General features: G+C 37.1%; 1 protein-coding gene across 1 annotated transcript; it reads right to left on the minus strand.

Annotated features, from left to right (window-relative positions):
• Positions 1-6,678: 6,678 nt before the first annotated feature.
• Positions 6,679-15,890, minus strand: LOC123497979 (protein catecholamines up-like). The gene is made up of 4 exons (XM_045252665.1): positions 14,993-15,890; positions 10,939-11,138; positions 10,530-10,605; positions 6,679-10,399 (listed from the first exon to the last, which is right to left on the minus strand). The coding sequence occupies exons 1-4, from the start codon at positions 15,723-15,725 to the stop codon at positions 10,203-10,205; spliced, it is 1,206 nt and encodes a 401-aa protein (XP_045108600.1). The 5' UTR covers positions 15,726-15,890; the 3' UTR covers positions 6,679-10,202.
• Positions 15,891-17,570: the final 1,680 nt, after the last annotated feature.

Raw genomic sequence — 17,570 nt, forward strand, 5'->3', positions numbered from 1 at the left:
CTCCATCCCTCCCTTCCTTTCCTTCCTGAGACGCACACACCCAGAAAAAGGAAAAAACAGTCACGCCACACACAAACAGACACACGAGACTTAAGCGTGTGTGCGTGTGTGTGCGTTTGGTGCCATGGGGTGTGTGCACGTTTGAACCCTGTGACAATGATGCCTGATCTGCTCTCTAGCGTTTGGGAGAGGGGAGAGAGGGAGAGGGGGAGAAAAAGAGAGCGAGAGGTAATGCCCATGTGCGTCTGTGTGTACTTATCGATTCCATGTGCGCGAAATGGAAATTCGTGTGCGCTAAGTGACTCGTATAATGAATTTCGTGTGCGTTTGTGTGCGTTTTTATCTCCGTGTGTGTGTGTATTTTTAAGGTATGTGCGTGTGTTTGTGTGTTTGTCAGGTAAAGACAGACACGACATCCAGATGGTGAAACAGACAAACAGATAAACAATGCTCTGAGAATCAAAACAAACAAACAAAACCTGAGCTTGTAATAATAGTGCTTGTGTTTGTGGTGGCGGCGGCGGCAGCAACACCCCCACCCCCCCACGAACCCCTCCCTCTGACATTCCTGTGGTGTGTGTGTGCGTGTGTGTGTGCGTGTCTGTAATTCACACATACACACTTTCTATTTGTGTATTTATTTACGTTTGTATCCTGTGTGTGTGTGTGTGTGTGTGTGTGTGTGTGTGTGTGTGGGGTGAGACAGACAGACAGACAGACACTTCCCATCCCAGCAGTGTATAAAAGAAGAAAAAAAAAACACAAACACACAAACAAACGTCCTGGACCAAAGTATGTTTAGAAAAATGAATAAATAAGTGAATAAATAAATAAACTTAATAAATGGAGGAAATACAATAATGAAAATGAAGTCAAAGTTACAAATATAAGGAAAGAAATAATCAGGAATGAAATGAACATGAAAAAAATGAATAAAAAAAACTTATATTGAAAGTAAAAAAAAAAAAAAAAGAAATATGATAAAGGAAAGAAATGCAGTGAAAATTACAAATATTAGGAAAGAATTAACAAAAGCAAAATTTTAGTGAATGAAAGCAAGAAAAAATAAAGAAAGAAATTGAAAGATAGTGAATTGGAAAAGGAAAAAGAAAGTAGTGGATTGGAAGGAGGAAAATTAAGATAGTGAATTGGAAAAGAGGAAAATGAAGAAAGTGAAAAAAGTAATGGAAAGAGGAAAATGAAAAATAATGAATTGGAAAAGAGGAAAATGGAGAAAATAAATTGGGAAAATAAAAATAGTGGAAGAGGAAAGTGAAAAATAGTGACAATGGGAAAGAGGAAAATGAAGATAGCAAATAGGAAGAAGAAAAATGAAAGTTGACAAATTAAATAAAAATGAACCAAGAAAGAAAATGATAAAAAAAATAAACAAAACAAGAGAACAGAAAAGTAAACAATTTGAGTGAAAATAAAATGAAAAATGACTAAACTAAGAAAAATAAATGAAAAAAAGAAAATTGAAACCCAAAAAAAAAACGAAAAACAAAAACAATTTATTCGTTAACCAATAAACAACAAATAAAACCTGAAAACAAACAAAACAAAAAGAAAATGCAGGCAAAACACCACAATAGAAAACGTAAAACAAAGAAAACGCAAGACAATAGAAAACGGGAAACAAACATAAAAAAAGACCAAAATAAACCGGCCCCCCTCTCCCTCCCCGTTTGGTATGTGGCGGCAGCTTCACGGCAAACACTGGTTGTGGCAGAACGTAGAAAAAATAAAAATAAAAAAAAAAGCGTCAAAAAAAATCACAAATAACGAAAAAAATAAAAAAACGCTCACTCAACTCGTTTCCGGCCTTCCGTTTTGTCCGTTCGTCCGTCGTGGAAGGTTCCCGTTTGGATGGTGTTTGGATGGTGGGAATTGGAGTGAAGGGAGAGAGAAATTGATTGTTAAAGCAAGAGAAGCAATACACCAATTTTGTATGTACGTTTGGATGGAGCCCTCTTCCTGTGTGTTTTGTTTACTTACACGTGCACACACACACACACACACACACACACACACACACACACACACACACACACACACACACACACAGTACTTTCTCTTTCCACACACACACACACACACACACACACACACACACACACACACACACACAGCCTCTCCCAAACACCGCTTCTTGCAATAGTGAACCAAACACGCCCAGCATTCAAACCACAAAACGTAGTGGTCTTTCGCAGTGTGTTTTTTCTGTATGCCTCTCCTCCTCCCTCATCTCCTCCCCCCTGTGCCTCAACATTCCAGGTGCTTGTGTGTGTGTGTGTGTGTGTGTGTGTGTGTGTGTTTTCGAGAGACACTTTCAATCTACAAATCTTTTTTCTTCATTTTTTGCGTTTTTCTTTTTTTCTTGATGTCAAAAGAAAAATCTGCTGTTTGGATTGGTGTGTTTGTTTTTTCTGTCCCTCTGTCTGTATGTCTGTCCTTCTCACTCTCTCTTTCTGTCTCTGTCTCTTAATTTTATGGTGTGTATGTGTGTGTGTGTGTGCGTGCAATATTGACTTCCAGATTTCTATGTCGACAGTTTGTGTTAGAAGAAGGATGTGAATAATAATAATAATAATAATAATGAATAAATTGTCTGGAGTAAAATGAGTGAAAATTGATAAGTTAAAGAGAAATTGACGAATGTAAATAATAATAATGAATAATAATAATGTCTGTATAGAAATAAAACTGAAATTTGACAAGACCTCAAGGAAAACAAAGAAAATAAATGTTAGGAAAAGAAAAAAAAATTGAAGAAAAAAAAAGAAAATCTGGAAAAAATGTAAATAAAAGAAAACTGGAAGGTTAATTTTTATTGTATGTTAAATTGATATTGTTATAAGAGAGAGAGAGAGAGAGAGAGAGAGAGAGAGAGAGAGAGAGAGAGAGAGAGAGAGAGAGAGAGATCCCGACCGACTGAGACTGACCAACCACCAAACACTGCTACCACTAAAGACAAACAGACAAACAGACAGACAAACAAGAGTGACAAAGCATTAACCAGCACCTTCACCACTACAAGACAGTGATTTTATATAGAGTTTTTTTGTCACCATTAGACCATTGTGTTTTTTCTCATTTCCAGCTCTTTCTTCCCTGTTTCTCTCATTCCCAGCTTGTTTCTCTATTTATCTCATTCTCAGCCTGTATTTCCTGTTTTTCTTATTCTTTTCCTTCTTTTCCCTGTTTCTCTCATTCCCAGCTGCTTTTTTTGGTTTCTCATATTCCCATCCTGTTTTTTTCTGTTTTTCTTATTCCCATCCTGTTTCTCTTATTCTCTTCCTTCTTTTCTGTTTCCCTTATTCCCAGCCTGTTTTTTTCTGTTTTTCTTATTCCCATCCTGTTTCTCTTATTCTCTTCCTTCTTTTCTGTTTCCCATATCCCCAGCCTATTTTTTTCTCTTTTTCTCATTCCCAGCCTGTTTTGTTCCTTTCTCATTTTCAGGCTGTTTTCTTTTAATTTTCCTTATTTTCAGGCTGGTTTCTTTTCTTTTTCCTCATTTTCAGCCTGTTTTCTTTTCTTTTTTCTCATTTTCAGGCTGGTTTCTTTTCTTTTTCCTCATTTTCAGGCTGTTTTCTTTTCATTTTCCTTATTTTCAGGCTGGTTTCTTTTTTTTCCCTCATTTTCAGCCTTTTTTCTTTTTTATTTTGGGAGTGAATTTTTTTTTTCATATTTTTGTATGTTTATTCTTTACTACTACTACTACTACCATGACTACTACTACTACTACTACTACTACTACTACTACTACTACTACTACTACTACTACTACTACTGATCTGATGTTTGTAGTCTTAGAGATGTGGCACTTTTTTTTGTTCCAGTTTCTTGCATTCCAGACGTGTGTGTGTGTGTGTGTGTGTGTGTGTGTGTGTGTGTGTGTGTGTGTGTGTGTGTGTGTGTGTGTGTGTGTTGTACATACTTTACCAGACTGTTATTATGAAAAGTGCTCATTTTAGATGCCATAGAGAGAGAGAGAGGGGAGGAAGAGAAGAACCTGTCACCCTCTCTCTCTCTCTCTCTCTCTCTCTCTCTCTCTCTCTCTCTCTCTCTCTCTGACTTTTTTTCTCTGTTTAGGCTAATGGGGCAGCTGTGTGTGTGTGTGTGTGTGTGTGTGTGTGTGTGTGAGAGAGAGAGAGAGAGAGAGAGAGAGAGAGAGAGAGAGAGAGAGAGCATTGTGAGGCCTTAACACTGCATACAGTCTGATGAGTCGAGTTGTAAACACTCTTGCAATATGTTCTTTTTCTTTGTGTTTGTTGTTTTGTGAGCACTTCAAATATATTGTGTAGAAAGTGACCCCTGTGTTTCATTCAGAGAGAGAGAGAGAGAGAATACTGCATCAAGATCTCTTCCACTTTCTCTTCTTCAACATAGGAAGAAAATAATGAAAACTTAATATAATGCTTAGTTTGTCAGTCAGCCAGTCAATCAACCAGCCAACCAGTCCAGCCGAGCCCAACCCAGTCAGTCACTCAGTCAGTCAGCAAGTCAGCCAGACCAGACCACACCAGCTCAAACAACCAGTCAGTCAGTCACCCGGTTATCTAGTCAACCAGTCCATTCCAACCCAGCCCAGCCCAGCCCAGTCAGTCAGTCAGTCAGTCAGCAAGTCAGTCAAGCCAGCACGAAGACTCACCGTCACTGCAGCAAGCCAGCCAGGTTCCTCCAAGCCGCTGTTTTGAATAGGACAATAATTAAGACAATCAAGACAGTTTTGAATTAGACAAGAAATAAGACAACAATTAACCCCTTGAGTACCATGACACATTTCCATATTCATTTTGGTGACTATTTGGTGATTTTGTAAGGCTTCAAAACTCATGTGTGGGATTAGAATAGTGAAGACTGGCCATTAATCTTCTGACCTCCATACAGCCTTCCTAATGTCAATAAAATGGTCTAATGGTACACAAATTTCAAGGCAAAACGTGTCCCAGTACGAAGGGATTAAGACATTGAGATAAAAATGTGTCCCAGTACTGAAGAGGTTGTCATTTTGAATTGGGCAAGAAATTAAGAGAGTTTTGAGTCCAGTAGCAAGAAACAAAGAACAATTATGAGTTTTAAGTCTAATGGCGAGAAATAACACATCGATGAAGACAGTTGTATTATTTAATCCAAAACAACGCTCCATCTTAAGTTACAGTAAAGCTACACCACCACTACAACACCCAACTCAACTACAACCCGGAAAGAAAACATGTGCGGCAACAAATGTGCACCGTTAGTGGGGAAAAAATACAAAAAGTACATCGTAAAAAATCAACCGAGGAAACTGAGGAGGAGGAAAGTGATGGAAGGAAGGAAAGAAAACGGGGAAAAGATGATGATTTGAGGAAGTAAGAGGAATGAAAGGAGATGCATTGAGTGTAGAAATAAGGAAATTACGAAATAAGAGAAAATAATGAGAGAGAGGAAAAAATAGAGTAAAAAAAGGAAGAATAAGGGGAAGGAGGAAAAAGAGATGATTTGAGGAGGTAAGAGGAATATGGGAGAAAAGAAGAATGAGACAGGAAAGAAAATAAGACGTATAGAGTTAGAAAAGAAGAATGATGATGGAATATGAAAGAAAAGGAGAATGAGAGAACAAGATAAACAAGAAGTAGAGTTAAAAAAGAAGGTAATGGAATGAGGGAAAGGAGAAGGAAAGAAGACAATTGGAAGAGGTAGAAAGAAAAGAAATGAGGGAATGATGAAATATAAGACAGAAAAGGAGAATGAGAGGAAGAGAAATAAGAAGTAAAGAGTTAGAAAAAAAATGATGATGGAATGACGGAAAGAAAGAAAAAGATGATAATTTGAGGAGGTAAGAGAGAATGACGGAATAAGAGAGAAAGATAGAAAAATATAGTTAGAAAAGAAGAAAAATAGTGACAGAATGAAGGAAAGAGAAAAAGATGATAATTTGAGGAGGTAAGAGGTATGTGATGGAATATAAGTGAGAGAAAAGAGAATGAGAAAAAAGTATAGCTAAATAAAATAATAAAATGGTGAAAAATGAGAAGAAAATGCAATAAATGGAGTTTGGAAGATGGAAATGAAAGAAAATAAATAAAAAAAATGAGTAACAGAATACAAAAAAAGAAAAAAAAAGAAATACAAAGCTATGAAGAACCAAATAATGAAATACAAGAATTAAAAAAAAAAAGGAAGGAAATAAAAGAAATGAAAACCTCAACCACACAAACAGACAAACAGACAGACAAACAGATGGACAATAACAAAATGAGTACCTGATCAAAACACACACACACACACTCACAATAATTCTCTCTCTTTCTTTCTCAACACACTAAAACCTCTAAATATCAACTAATATCTAACTTTCTTTCAAAAAATACAGATTTCGCATTAGTTCTCGCCTGACACTTGCTAACAATTATATACACCACTACCACTAACCCCCTTGGCTGGGTACAGGATGATTTAAATTAACACTTCATAAAATTACATCAAATTTACCATAACAGCAAGTCTTGGATATAGGGAACAAGAGATAGTGTTTGTGATGGCCCTCTCTTCTCTCTCTCTCTCTTTTTCTATTGCAGTTTTATTTTCTATTTGCTTTTTCTTTTATCTGTTTTAATTTTTGTTTAGTTATTTTGTAAGGGTGTTTTCTCATGGTTCTATTGTTTAATGGCCTATTGTGGAAGTTGTTGGGGGGTTTTTAAGGGTGTTTTCATGGTTCCAGTCATAATTTAATAAACAGTAGTGGAAGTTGTGTCGGTTTTAAAGGGCGTTTTTAGGATTCTTTAGTTTAATCGGCTGTAGTGGAAGTTATTTGGGTTTTTGAGGATATTTTCAGTTTCAGTAAGGATTTAATGGGCAGTAGTGGAAGTTATTGGGGTTTTTAAAGTGTGTTTTGATGATTCTATGGTCTAATGGGCAGTACAAGAAGTTTTTGGGTTTCAAGATACATGTGATAATTTAAGAGGCTCCAGTGGAAATCATTAGCATTTTTAAGGACATTTTCATGACTTCAGCAATAGTCTAACGAGATCAGGTGTTCTCAACCTTTCTCTCTATAAGAACCCTGAGTTATAAGACCATCTACCTGAACCCCCAATAATCTAACATCGAGCAGAATGTTAATTAGTAACCGACACTGACTCAATATGCAATGGTGCTACAAAGAATATTATTAAATCAGCCACCTAAGTACCCAGGGGAATCTTATGAACCACTGGGAGTTTGCAGATCCCCAGGTTGAGAATCCCTGAACTAGAATCTTAAATACCAAGGGGAAAAAAACAGCCATTTATAACCAGCCTGATCATCTCTGTAGGCTTGGAAAACAGTATTGGTGAGAGAACAAAGGATGACAAACAGAAACCTAAATGCAACAGATTAACTCCTTCAGTACTTGGATGCATTTTTACCTTCGGATTGGGTGTGATTTGACAATTTTACTGACATTCCGAAGGGTCTATGGACGTCAAAAGATTAATGGCCAGGGTCTTCACTATTTTAAGCCCCACGTTAAGTTTCTAGAGCTGTATAGTCACCAAATATAGTAACTAGAATGATTATGAAAATGCGTCATAACACTGAAGGGTTTAATGAAAGACCTGAGTGAACTTGTGTGTGTCTGAGTGAATAATTGAGCTTTTTAATTGGACAAACCTTGCAATGATGGACAGAGATAGAGTTGTTGAATATACAAGTGATCAAAATTGTTCCTTATATCCAAGTTTTGCCGTATGTTTTGTTTCTCTATTGTTTATCATCTCTCTCTCTCTCTCTCTCATTCACACATCTGCCACAAAACACTTCAATTTTTTTTATTTTTCAAGGTAATGCAAAACAAGGAAAAAAAAAAAAATAAATAAAACAGGAAAGCAAGGAAAATAAAAAGATAAACTTGTTTTTTTTAATATTTCTTAGTTTTTTGTTTTCTTTTTGTTTGTTTTTTTTCTTTTAATTTGTGTTTGGTCCCTGTATTATTTATTTGGCTGTTGTTTTTGTTTACTTGTTTGTTATCATTTGAGTATTGTGCTTGAAAATTCTCTCTCTCTCTCTCTCTCACACATTCAGCACCATTTTTCTTACATTTCTTTCAATCATTAATTCTTAAATACAAATTAATACACTTTTTCAAACTAAAAAAAATCAGTTTCTTAAAATTAATTCAGTTTTTTTATCTAATTATATTCATTTTTATTTTTAATTTGTTTAATAATTTTAGTCACATTCTACTTTTCTTTCCTTCTCTCAATTGGTTAACTTCATCTGTTTCCTTTGATTTCTCTTTCTTTCTTTAATATTAGTTTTACGAAGGGCAGAACACACACACACACACACACACACACACACACACACACAAAGAAAGACAATACAAAAATAATTATCTTCATATCTATCTATCTATTCTCTCCATTTGTTATTCTCTCTCTCTCTCTCTCTCTCTCTCTCTCTCTCTCTCTCTCTCTCTCTCTCTCTTTATCTGTATATTTAATTTTATCTATTTATCATCCAACTAAGTAGATTTTCTTAAAGCTAATGGATGTTCTCTCTCTCTCTCTCTCTCTCTCTCTCTCTCTCCACCAGTCTCCTTCCTCCCAAAAACGTACATGAAAAGCACACACACACACACACACACACACACACACACACATTTTAAGTAGGTGCTGTGCATATAACAATGACACACACACACACACACACACACACACACACACACACACACACACTTCCTCATAAAAATGTGTTTATGTGAACTTGCAATTAGTGTTTTGTAATTTGAGCAAAAGAAAGAAAGAAGGAAAGAAAGAGAAAGAAAGAGGGAGAGGGAAAGGAAGGAAGTGTTTTTTCCTTTTTTTCTTTTTTCTCTCTTTTTCTTCTTTTCTCTCTCTCCTTTATTTTCCTCCTTTTCTTCTATTACTTTTGTTTATTCTTTCTATTTTCTCTCCATTCTTTCTATTACCCCCTCACCAACTCTCTCTCTCTCTCTCTCTCTCTCGCCTGAACGTGAAAGAAAACAGAATCAAGAAAACAAGCGAGTGTGCAACAAAAAACGGGCGACACTATTCCAAAATTCCCACTGCAGATCTTGAGTCACACACACACACACACACACACAGACACACACACACACACAGACATACAGACACACACACGGTGAACACAACCCTGTCTAACCCTTCTACTGGTGAAAAGTGAAGTGAACCAAGCAAATAAAAGCAAAAAAAAACAAGAAAATGAGATAAATATAAGTTACTAGATGGAAAAATTGATGAAAATAAGAAAATATAAATTGAGGAATGAAAAAAAAAAACATGATAAAAATAAGAATAATAGTAATATGATGATAAAAGATAAATATAAACATGGAAGATGGAAAAATAGAGACAAATGAATGAAAATGTACATAATAACAATAATAATAATAATAATAATAACAATAGATATAATTTTTACTACCCTGAAATGACGCAAAACTACAAAATATTACAAACGTGAATTAGTTTTAAGGTAATTCATAAACTCAACACAAAAAAAAATGTAACTAAAAAATATCATGAATTTACTCTCTCTCTCTCTCTCTCTCTCTCTGGTCCATATTCATAAACTATTTGCTCTAACACCACGACTATTTTCCAAGGCCATAGAGATGATTAGCGGGGTTTTCAAGAGTGTTTCTACAGTTAATAATGTAGAAATTTTGTCATTCTACCTTTAAAACTGTAAAAACACCTTGAAAAACTCCCGTCAATTTAGATAAAGCCTTTTCAAATAGTGAAGGTGAAGTGCAGAAGGGTTTAAGAATACCAGCCTCTCTCTCTCTCTCTCAATACAAGTTAATTAGTCAGTCAGTCAACCCTTCACTTTTACAGTCTAACTCCCCCATTACTCAGTTAACAAACCATACCAGTCACCCAGTCATCCACCAGTCACAAGGGTCATTTAGTCACCCACATACCCAGTTACCCAGTCACTCAACTAGCCAGCCAGCCAGTCAGTAAATCATTCAACAAGTTACCTAGAGACACGTATCCATCAAGGCATTCAGTCAGTCAGCCAGTCAATCATTCAACCAGTCACTCAGTCAAGCCCCTAATCATTAACCCAGTCAGCTAGTCAGTCACTCAATCAATCATGTAGTCAGCTAGTCAGCCAGCCAGTCAGTCACCCACTCATACATTCACATCACCCACACACCCTCACACACACCCCAGCACCTCCAATCAGTGTTCATGGCCAGTGGTTTCCTCCAGGTAAGCTATGGCCATCATGAGCATCACACCAGCTAGCAGGGCCACCACCTCCACCACCGACTGCCAAAACCCAGAGTTCTCCAGCAGCTCAGGGATGACAGACACAGTGGCGATGTAGATGAACCCGCCAGCTGTGAAGGGAAGTACCCACGCCACTGCTGATTCATCTGAGAGAGAGAGAGAGGGAGGGAGTGAGAGGGTTGGTGAGGTGAAATGTGTGTTTGTGGGAGAGGTGAAGGATGTGTGTGTGTGTGTGTGTGTGTGTGTGTGTGTGTGTGTGTGTGTGTGTGTACTAACCTGCTCCTTCAGCCAGCAGGGATATACATGTTCCAGTGAAGGCACCCACAGCCGTCACCAGTTGCAGCATCATCGCCTGTGTGTAAAAGAGAGCGATGAAGGGAAGAGAAACATTTAAGGAGAGACAAGACTGAATAAATGAGGTAAGTAATGAATAACACTCACTCTCACTCTCTCTCTCTCTTATACATTCATAATTAATCTTTTGCTTATTTTATTTTCTTATTCAGTTTTCAATGCTCTCTCTTAAGCAATCTAATCTCTTCTTTCACAATACAATATTCAACAAACACACACACTCTCTCTCTCTCTCTCTCACATATTCATAATTCACCTTTTACTAATCTTTCTTTCATTTTTCTGCTCTTTTCAACAAACACACACACACTCCTATCTCTCTCTCTCTCACCTTCTTCCTACTACACCCAGACTGCAGCAAGATAGCAAAGTCGCCAATCTCGTGAGGTATCTCGTGCAAGAAGATGGTGAGGGTGGTGACAGTTCCCACACTCTTGCCGGCCAGGAAGGAGGCGCCGATAGCCAAGCCGTCTGTCAAGTTGTGCGTGAAGTCGGCTGCTAAGTTGAGGTATCCTGCCACTTTCATCTGCCCTGTGTGGGGAGGCAGCAGTGTGAGTTGTGCTTGTGCTGGTTGGGGATTGTGGGAGAGGAATGCATCTTTTTGTGAGGTTTATGGTGGAAGGAGGACATTTTTAAGGGCGTTTGATGTAGAGATGTACCGATACCAAAATTTTAGCTGATTCCGATACCGATACTGATACCACCTAATTGGGCCGATACCGATACCACCGATACCAATACTACTACTTATAGTGATCACTGCACTGGACACCAGGATGAGTTGGTGGACGGCAAGCGTTCTCAGATGGGAGGCTTTGTTTTGGGGGATGCTGTAAGTCCTTCTGAGAACGTTTGTGGAAATAGGAGCAATTCTAGAAGCTTTTTGAAGCCATTTGCAAATTGGAATGAATATCTTCTCAGTCTTCTGATTCTTGTCAGTTATCTTAAATTCTTACTTCTTGCTCCTTTAGCGACCATTTGGTCTTGTGCATTTTCATTATTAATTTTATTGACAATATTTTGGCGATCAAAAATATTTTCAAAATTATTAAAATTGTAAAACAGACACAAAATATTAGCAAAAGAATTTCATTTTGTTGTGTATGTTTCTCTTTAATTAAATCTGACATCCTTTGATATTAATTCATTACACATTAGTAGACCAATTCAGAAAAATGAGCTTTCACCTAATCTTTTCAATTAAATAGAAAAAGTTTAGTTTATTCTAAATTTCTAGTGTATTGCTATGATCTTAAATAATTAATATGCAACAAATTATACACAATGCACATGATTACAAAACAGAATCGTTACTTTCTTAGCTATGGAATTTTACATCCTTAGGTTAACACAGGTAACTCAAAAATTAAATTTGCATTAAAATTAATATACATATATAATTCGAGCTTCCACCTATTCCAGTATGATATCTTGGAAAAGGCTAGCACTAGCACTGTTAATTATAAATCAAATAAGAATATCTTGTTATTTACAATAATGCAAAATGCCTAATATATATATATATATATATATATATATATATATATATATATATATATATATATATATATATATATATATATATATATATATATACCAAATCATTTTGTTGGATTCTCAATATCTGAAGTTTGACATTCTTAGATTATAGTTAAAAACATAAGCTTTTCACCTGTGTGAACTTTGTGTGGGTGGAGGAGCAGCGTCTGACTGAGACAGTGAGAATGCGTGGTGACTCATGACCGACCGTGTGACAGGATGCCGGAGTTCAGCCTATATGCGTTTCATACACGTCCAATTTAGAGGTTGTGGCTTATTACTACAGAAAACAGTATTCTATGACATACGGTAATCACCACGGAAACTTAATACGCCGTATTATATTAATTTGGTATCATCAATATCTTATATCGAATATATCACTAAGTAGTAAATTCCTTTTAGGTATCGGAAGTATCGGCATAAAATAAGCCAATACCGATACCGATACCCAAAAAATGGGCCGATACCGCTGATTCCGATACTGATACCTATGCATCGGTACATCTCTAGTTTGATGGAATAGGGAAGTGTGGAGAGGCAGTAGTGTGAGTTGTGCTTGTGTTGGTTGGGGATTGTGGAAGAAGAATGCATCTTTTTGTGAGGTTTATGGTGGAAGGAGGGAATTTTTAAGGGTGTTTGATGGAATAGGGCAGTTTTGATGGGTTTTTGGGGGTATAGAGGTTAGTGTTGTGGGTTTGTTGGAACGTAGAAAGAAATTTGGTGTGTTTTTTGGGGTTTGAAGAGAAATTTGAAGTGGGTATAAAGAGAAACTTGATGTGTTCTTTAGGGGGTATAAAGAGAAATTTAATGTTTTTTTTTTGGGGGGGGGTATAAAGAGAAATATAATGTGTTTTCTGGGGATATAAAGCCAAATTTGATATGTTTTGGGAGTATCGAGAGAAATTTGACGTGTTTTTCGGGGTTCAGAGAAATTTGATGTGTTTTTGGAGTATCAAGAGAAATTTGATGTGTTTTTGGAATATCGAGATAAATTTAATGTGTTTTCGGAGTATCGAGAGAAATTTGATGTGTTTTTGGAGGATCGAGAGAAATTTGACGTGTTTTTCAGGGTTCAGAGAAATTTGATGTGTTTTTGGAGGATCGAGAGAAATTTTATGTGTTTTTGGAGTATCGAGAGAAATTTTATGTGTTTTTGGAATATCGAGAGAAATTTGATGTGTTTTTGGAATATCGAGAGAAATTGATGTGTTTTTGGAGTATCAAGAGAAATTTGATGTGTTTTTGGAATATCGAGATAAATTTAATGTGTTTTCGGAGTATCAAGAGAAATTTGACGTGTTTTTCAGGGTTCAGAAAAATTTGATGTGTTTTTGGAGTATCGAGAGAAATTTTATGTGTTTTTGAAGTTTAAAGAGAAATCTGATGTGTTTTTAGGGCATTAAAAAAAATTTGATGTGTTTTTGGAATAAAGAGAAAAATTTGGTAGTTTGTTGGTGGTTTAGAAGAAAGTTTTAATGATTTTGGTGGGAATATTGGGAATTCTAAGGGGTTTATTGGAAGGAATGAGAATGGAGAGATTTTGTAAGGTTCCAATGGGGCTAATGGGAAATTTTAAGTCTTATTTTGATGGGGAGAATAGGGAATGGGAAGATTTTAAGGGGTTTTGATGGAGATATAGGAAGTTTTTAAGGGTTTGTTGGGGAGGAAAGAAAAAATGGGCTTCTAATGGGGCTATGGGAAATTTTAAGTCTTTTTTGATGGGGAGAATAGGGAATGGGAAGATTTTAAGGGGTTTTGATGGAGATATGGGAAGTTTTTAAAGGTTTGTTGGGGAGGAAAGAAAATGGGGTTCTAATGGGACTATGGTGAATTTTTAAGTCTTTTTTGATTGGGAGAATAAGGAATGGGAAGATTTTAAGGGGTTTTGATGTGCATATGGGGAATATTTAAGGGTGTTTGTTAGGAATAGGGAATGGGGAAATTGTGTTTTTTTTATAGGGATATAGGGAAAGTTTAAGGGTGTTTGTTGAAGAAATAGGGAATGGGGAGACTTTCCGAGTTATTGATGGGGTTGATGGGAAAATGTTAAAGATGTTTGATGGGGATATGAGGGAAAACTTTCAGGCTTTTTGATGAGGGGAATGGGGAAATTTTTAGGTTTTTCTATAGGGAATGGGGAAATTTAAAGGTTCTGCTATGTGGTATGAGGGGAAATTTTAAGGTTTTTCTATGGGGTATGAGGGAAAATTTTAAGTTTTTTTTTTTTTTTGACGAGGGGAATGCGGAAGGTTTTAAGAATTTGTGAAGGAAGGTTCGGAATGATGCCATGATTAGGTTAGGTTAGGCGAGTAAATCCGATAGTGGCGTCCTGTAGGTTAGAGGTGGGCATTACGTGAAGGTCCAGAAGAGGGGATGTCAAATAATAAGGGGGTGGTGTTAGGTTAGGTTAGGTTAGTTTACCCTATAGGAGTGTTTAGAAGTTCCTTTTTTTGTGGGGGGTGTAATATGTTTTTCTTTTCCTTTTTTTAATTTTATTTATTCATTTATTTATTTTTTGGTGTGGGGAAGTATTGGTTGAAGGGTCTCGAGGGTCCAGAAGGGTGATGTCAAATGGTTATGGAGTCACGGTTTGTTAGATTAGTTTACCTTATGGGGGTGTTTTATAGGTTTGGGGGGCCGGGAGGGTAGTATTGGTTGAAACTGCAAATTTATCAGTGACATAATTCTGACAACCGTAAAAAAAAAAAAAGATATGCCAGAAATACTAAAAAAAAGGAAAAACTGAAACAAAAACACGCAAAAAACTGTAAAACTGAAAACAGGAAAGCAACAAAATGAAAAATAATAGAACAGAAAGAGGAAAAAAAAAAAAAAACACTTACCCTCACTCTTCTTGTTCCCAGCCTTGCCACCACCTTTCTTCTTATCCCCCTTCTTCTTGTCACCATCCTTATCTCCCTTCTTCCCTTTATCATCCTTACTCGCCTCACCATTTGCATCAGAGTGAGAGTGTGAGTGGGAGTGAGAATGCCCAACCTTGAAAATCCTCACAATCTTTTCAACCACTAAAAATGCAATTATTCCCCCGAGAACAGACAAACCAATACCCATATCGTGAGCGTGGCCTTCCCCTTCAGAGTGAGAGTGCGAGTGAGAGTGTGAGTGAGAGTGCGAGCCATCAGCCTTAGCCATGAGAGCGTGGGGAATGAGGTGAAGGAATGCATCTCCCAGTAAACCACCAGATGTAAATGCCAGGAATACTTTAAGCTTCTTCTCGTGTTCCTTTCCATTACTGACAGGGATGAAGAAGAGGATGAGATACGGGGCTATGCTGATCCCTAGCGTGGCCACGAGCGCTTCCACCCATACACTGTCCTTAGAAGGTATAGGGGTAGGAGTGTCCGTAACTTCATCTTGTTCACTGTCCTGGTACGGTGTGTTGGCTTGCTTGCTCCATTTATAGGCCGGTGGTTCCTCCTGTCCGTGTCCATGGGAGTGTCCGTGCCCGTGGGAGTGCTCGTGGGAGTGTCCGTGTCCACATACTCCCGGCAGACAGAACAGAATGCACACAACAAGCACCACAGGAATGACCACTCTGGCTACCACACGCCTCATCTCGGCTTCCCAGGGTCAGGTCGTGGCGGCAGGTGGTGAGGAGGTGTGGTGGTGTGGTACCGGTGTGTGGTGGGGGTGTGGTGGGGTCACGTGGGGGTCAAACAGCTGTGGACAGACGTGGCACTCCCCCCCGCCAAACTCAGCGTTCACTCCTGCACCGCCAAACAATCTATTTCATTGGAGGATTTTTATTTTGATTCTCCTTCTCGAGTTTCTTTGTTGTTTTTTATTCAGTATATTTTTGTGGTTATTATTTTTGTATTTGGAATTCCATGTGCTTTCTGTTTAGTTATCATCATTGTTATTTCCCGTTATCTTTATCTCATATCGCTTTGTTTATTATATTCCTCTATCTACAACTTGTTTATTGATTTTTACTCAGTTTATTTTTATAGTCTGTTATATTGTTTTCAATCATCTGTGTTCTTTTTTGTTAAGTTGAAATAACGATAAAACAAAAAGTAATTAAAAGTACACGTAATCATTATCATCTCTATTTCTTCTAATTTTCTCGTGTCTGTGGTTTCAAAGTAAGTTAATTATTGCATTGTTTTTTCAATTCCATTATTCTTTATTGTGTTTTGTGGATTTAGAGATGATGAATGATCAAAGCTGACAAAACGTGAATGTGTGACGTGTTATGTTGCCAGGTGCGTGATGACTCCTTTCAAACCCAGAGAGAGAGAGAGAGAGAGAGAGAGAGAGACGGGGATGGTGCTTTATTATTGTAGTAAAATAATGCATGCAACAAAGGAAGAGGTCAGGTCATGCTGGTATCGTGCCAAGTCACTCCCGGGTCACAGTTCTTCTCAGGAGCAGCCGAACTGCGAGTAATTTTTGCACAACGAGGCTTTCACTAACAATGTGAACAGAAACCAACTACGGTAGAGTATGAAAAACAATTGAATGTAGGAAGTGTTATGGACCAAAACAAACTTTACTGTAATATATATTTTTTTTATTTATTTATTTATTTTTCTCTCTCTAGATTATGTTATGCTAGCTGTAAGATTGTACCGTCCTTTTGACTAGCGAGGCCTCTCTTGTTCACACCTCCTTGCTTCACAAACTTTATGGTCTTGGTACCTTTAAATCTTTTGGTTAATTGTAAGCACTCCGAAACAAATAATGAGTTAAAGTGTGTTTGGTGAAGAGAGTAATATTTCTCATGTACTTAATGGGTACGTGTTCCTATTCTAAAACACTCACACGACGCACTTCCACTATTTGTAAAGGCTCTCATTCAAGGTACAAGAAATTTTTCAGGGTGTTTTAATGGCTGTAGTAATAAATTAAGGTGAATTCTTTGTTACTAAAAAGAAATACCCCCTCTAGAACCCGGCCAGTCATCTCTGTGGCCTTAGAAAATAGTCGTAGGTTGAGAGAGTAAAGTGTTTAATTGGGTCCTATATTGAAGTTTTTCATCCCGTTTCTATGCTGGGTCGCTGTTTTTAATGAGTCTCCTCCATCTAATCATGTTCTTCACCATTTTAAGGACCAATTAAGTTCTCCCTGGGTCCTATACACTTTTTTTTTTCTTTTTATTCACATCAATAAGTTTGTACGAGTGATATAGCGCATCTATATCCCCGTTACTGCTACACATTGGTGCCTCAAAACACGCGTCATAATTTAGTTTCAGAAATCACTACTACTACTATAACAATTAGTAAAAGGTTTCTAAGTAAGACTTCATAAACATCAATATCATTTATTTGCGTTCATTAATACTGTACAGAAATATATAGATCTATCTGGAAGTGTGTGAAATTAATGAGGAAAAATAAAACAATAATGAATAATGAGGAAATGTTGGACTAAAGAAAACGGGACAAGGTTTGTTGC

The sequence above is a fragment of the Portunus trituberculatus genome, chromosome 1 (assembly GCF_017591435.1).
Source record: "Portunus trituberculatus isolate SZX2019 chromosome 1, ASM1759143v1, whole genome shotgun sequence".
Lineage (NCBI taxonomy): Eukaryota > Metazoa > Arthropoda > Malacostraca > Decapoda > Portunidae > Portunus > Portunus trituberculatus.

Bases quoted from the DNA above. Each gene is read 5' to 3' on its own strand.
- LOC123497979 (XM_045252665.1), bottom strand. From the start codon at position 15,725: ATGAGGCGTGTGGTAGCCAGAGTGGTCATTCCTGTGGTGCTTGTTGTG. The intron at 10,606-10,938 runs GTGAGAGAGAGA...TTTTACACACAG, and splicing joins CTGGGTGTAGTAGGAAGAAG to GCGATGATGCTGCAACTGGT. The intron at 10,400-10,529 runs GTTAGTACACAC...TCTCTCTCTCAG, and splicing joins CCTGCTGGCTGAAGGAGCAG to ATGAATCAGCAGTGGCGTGG.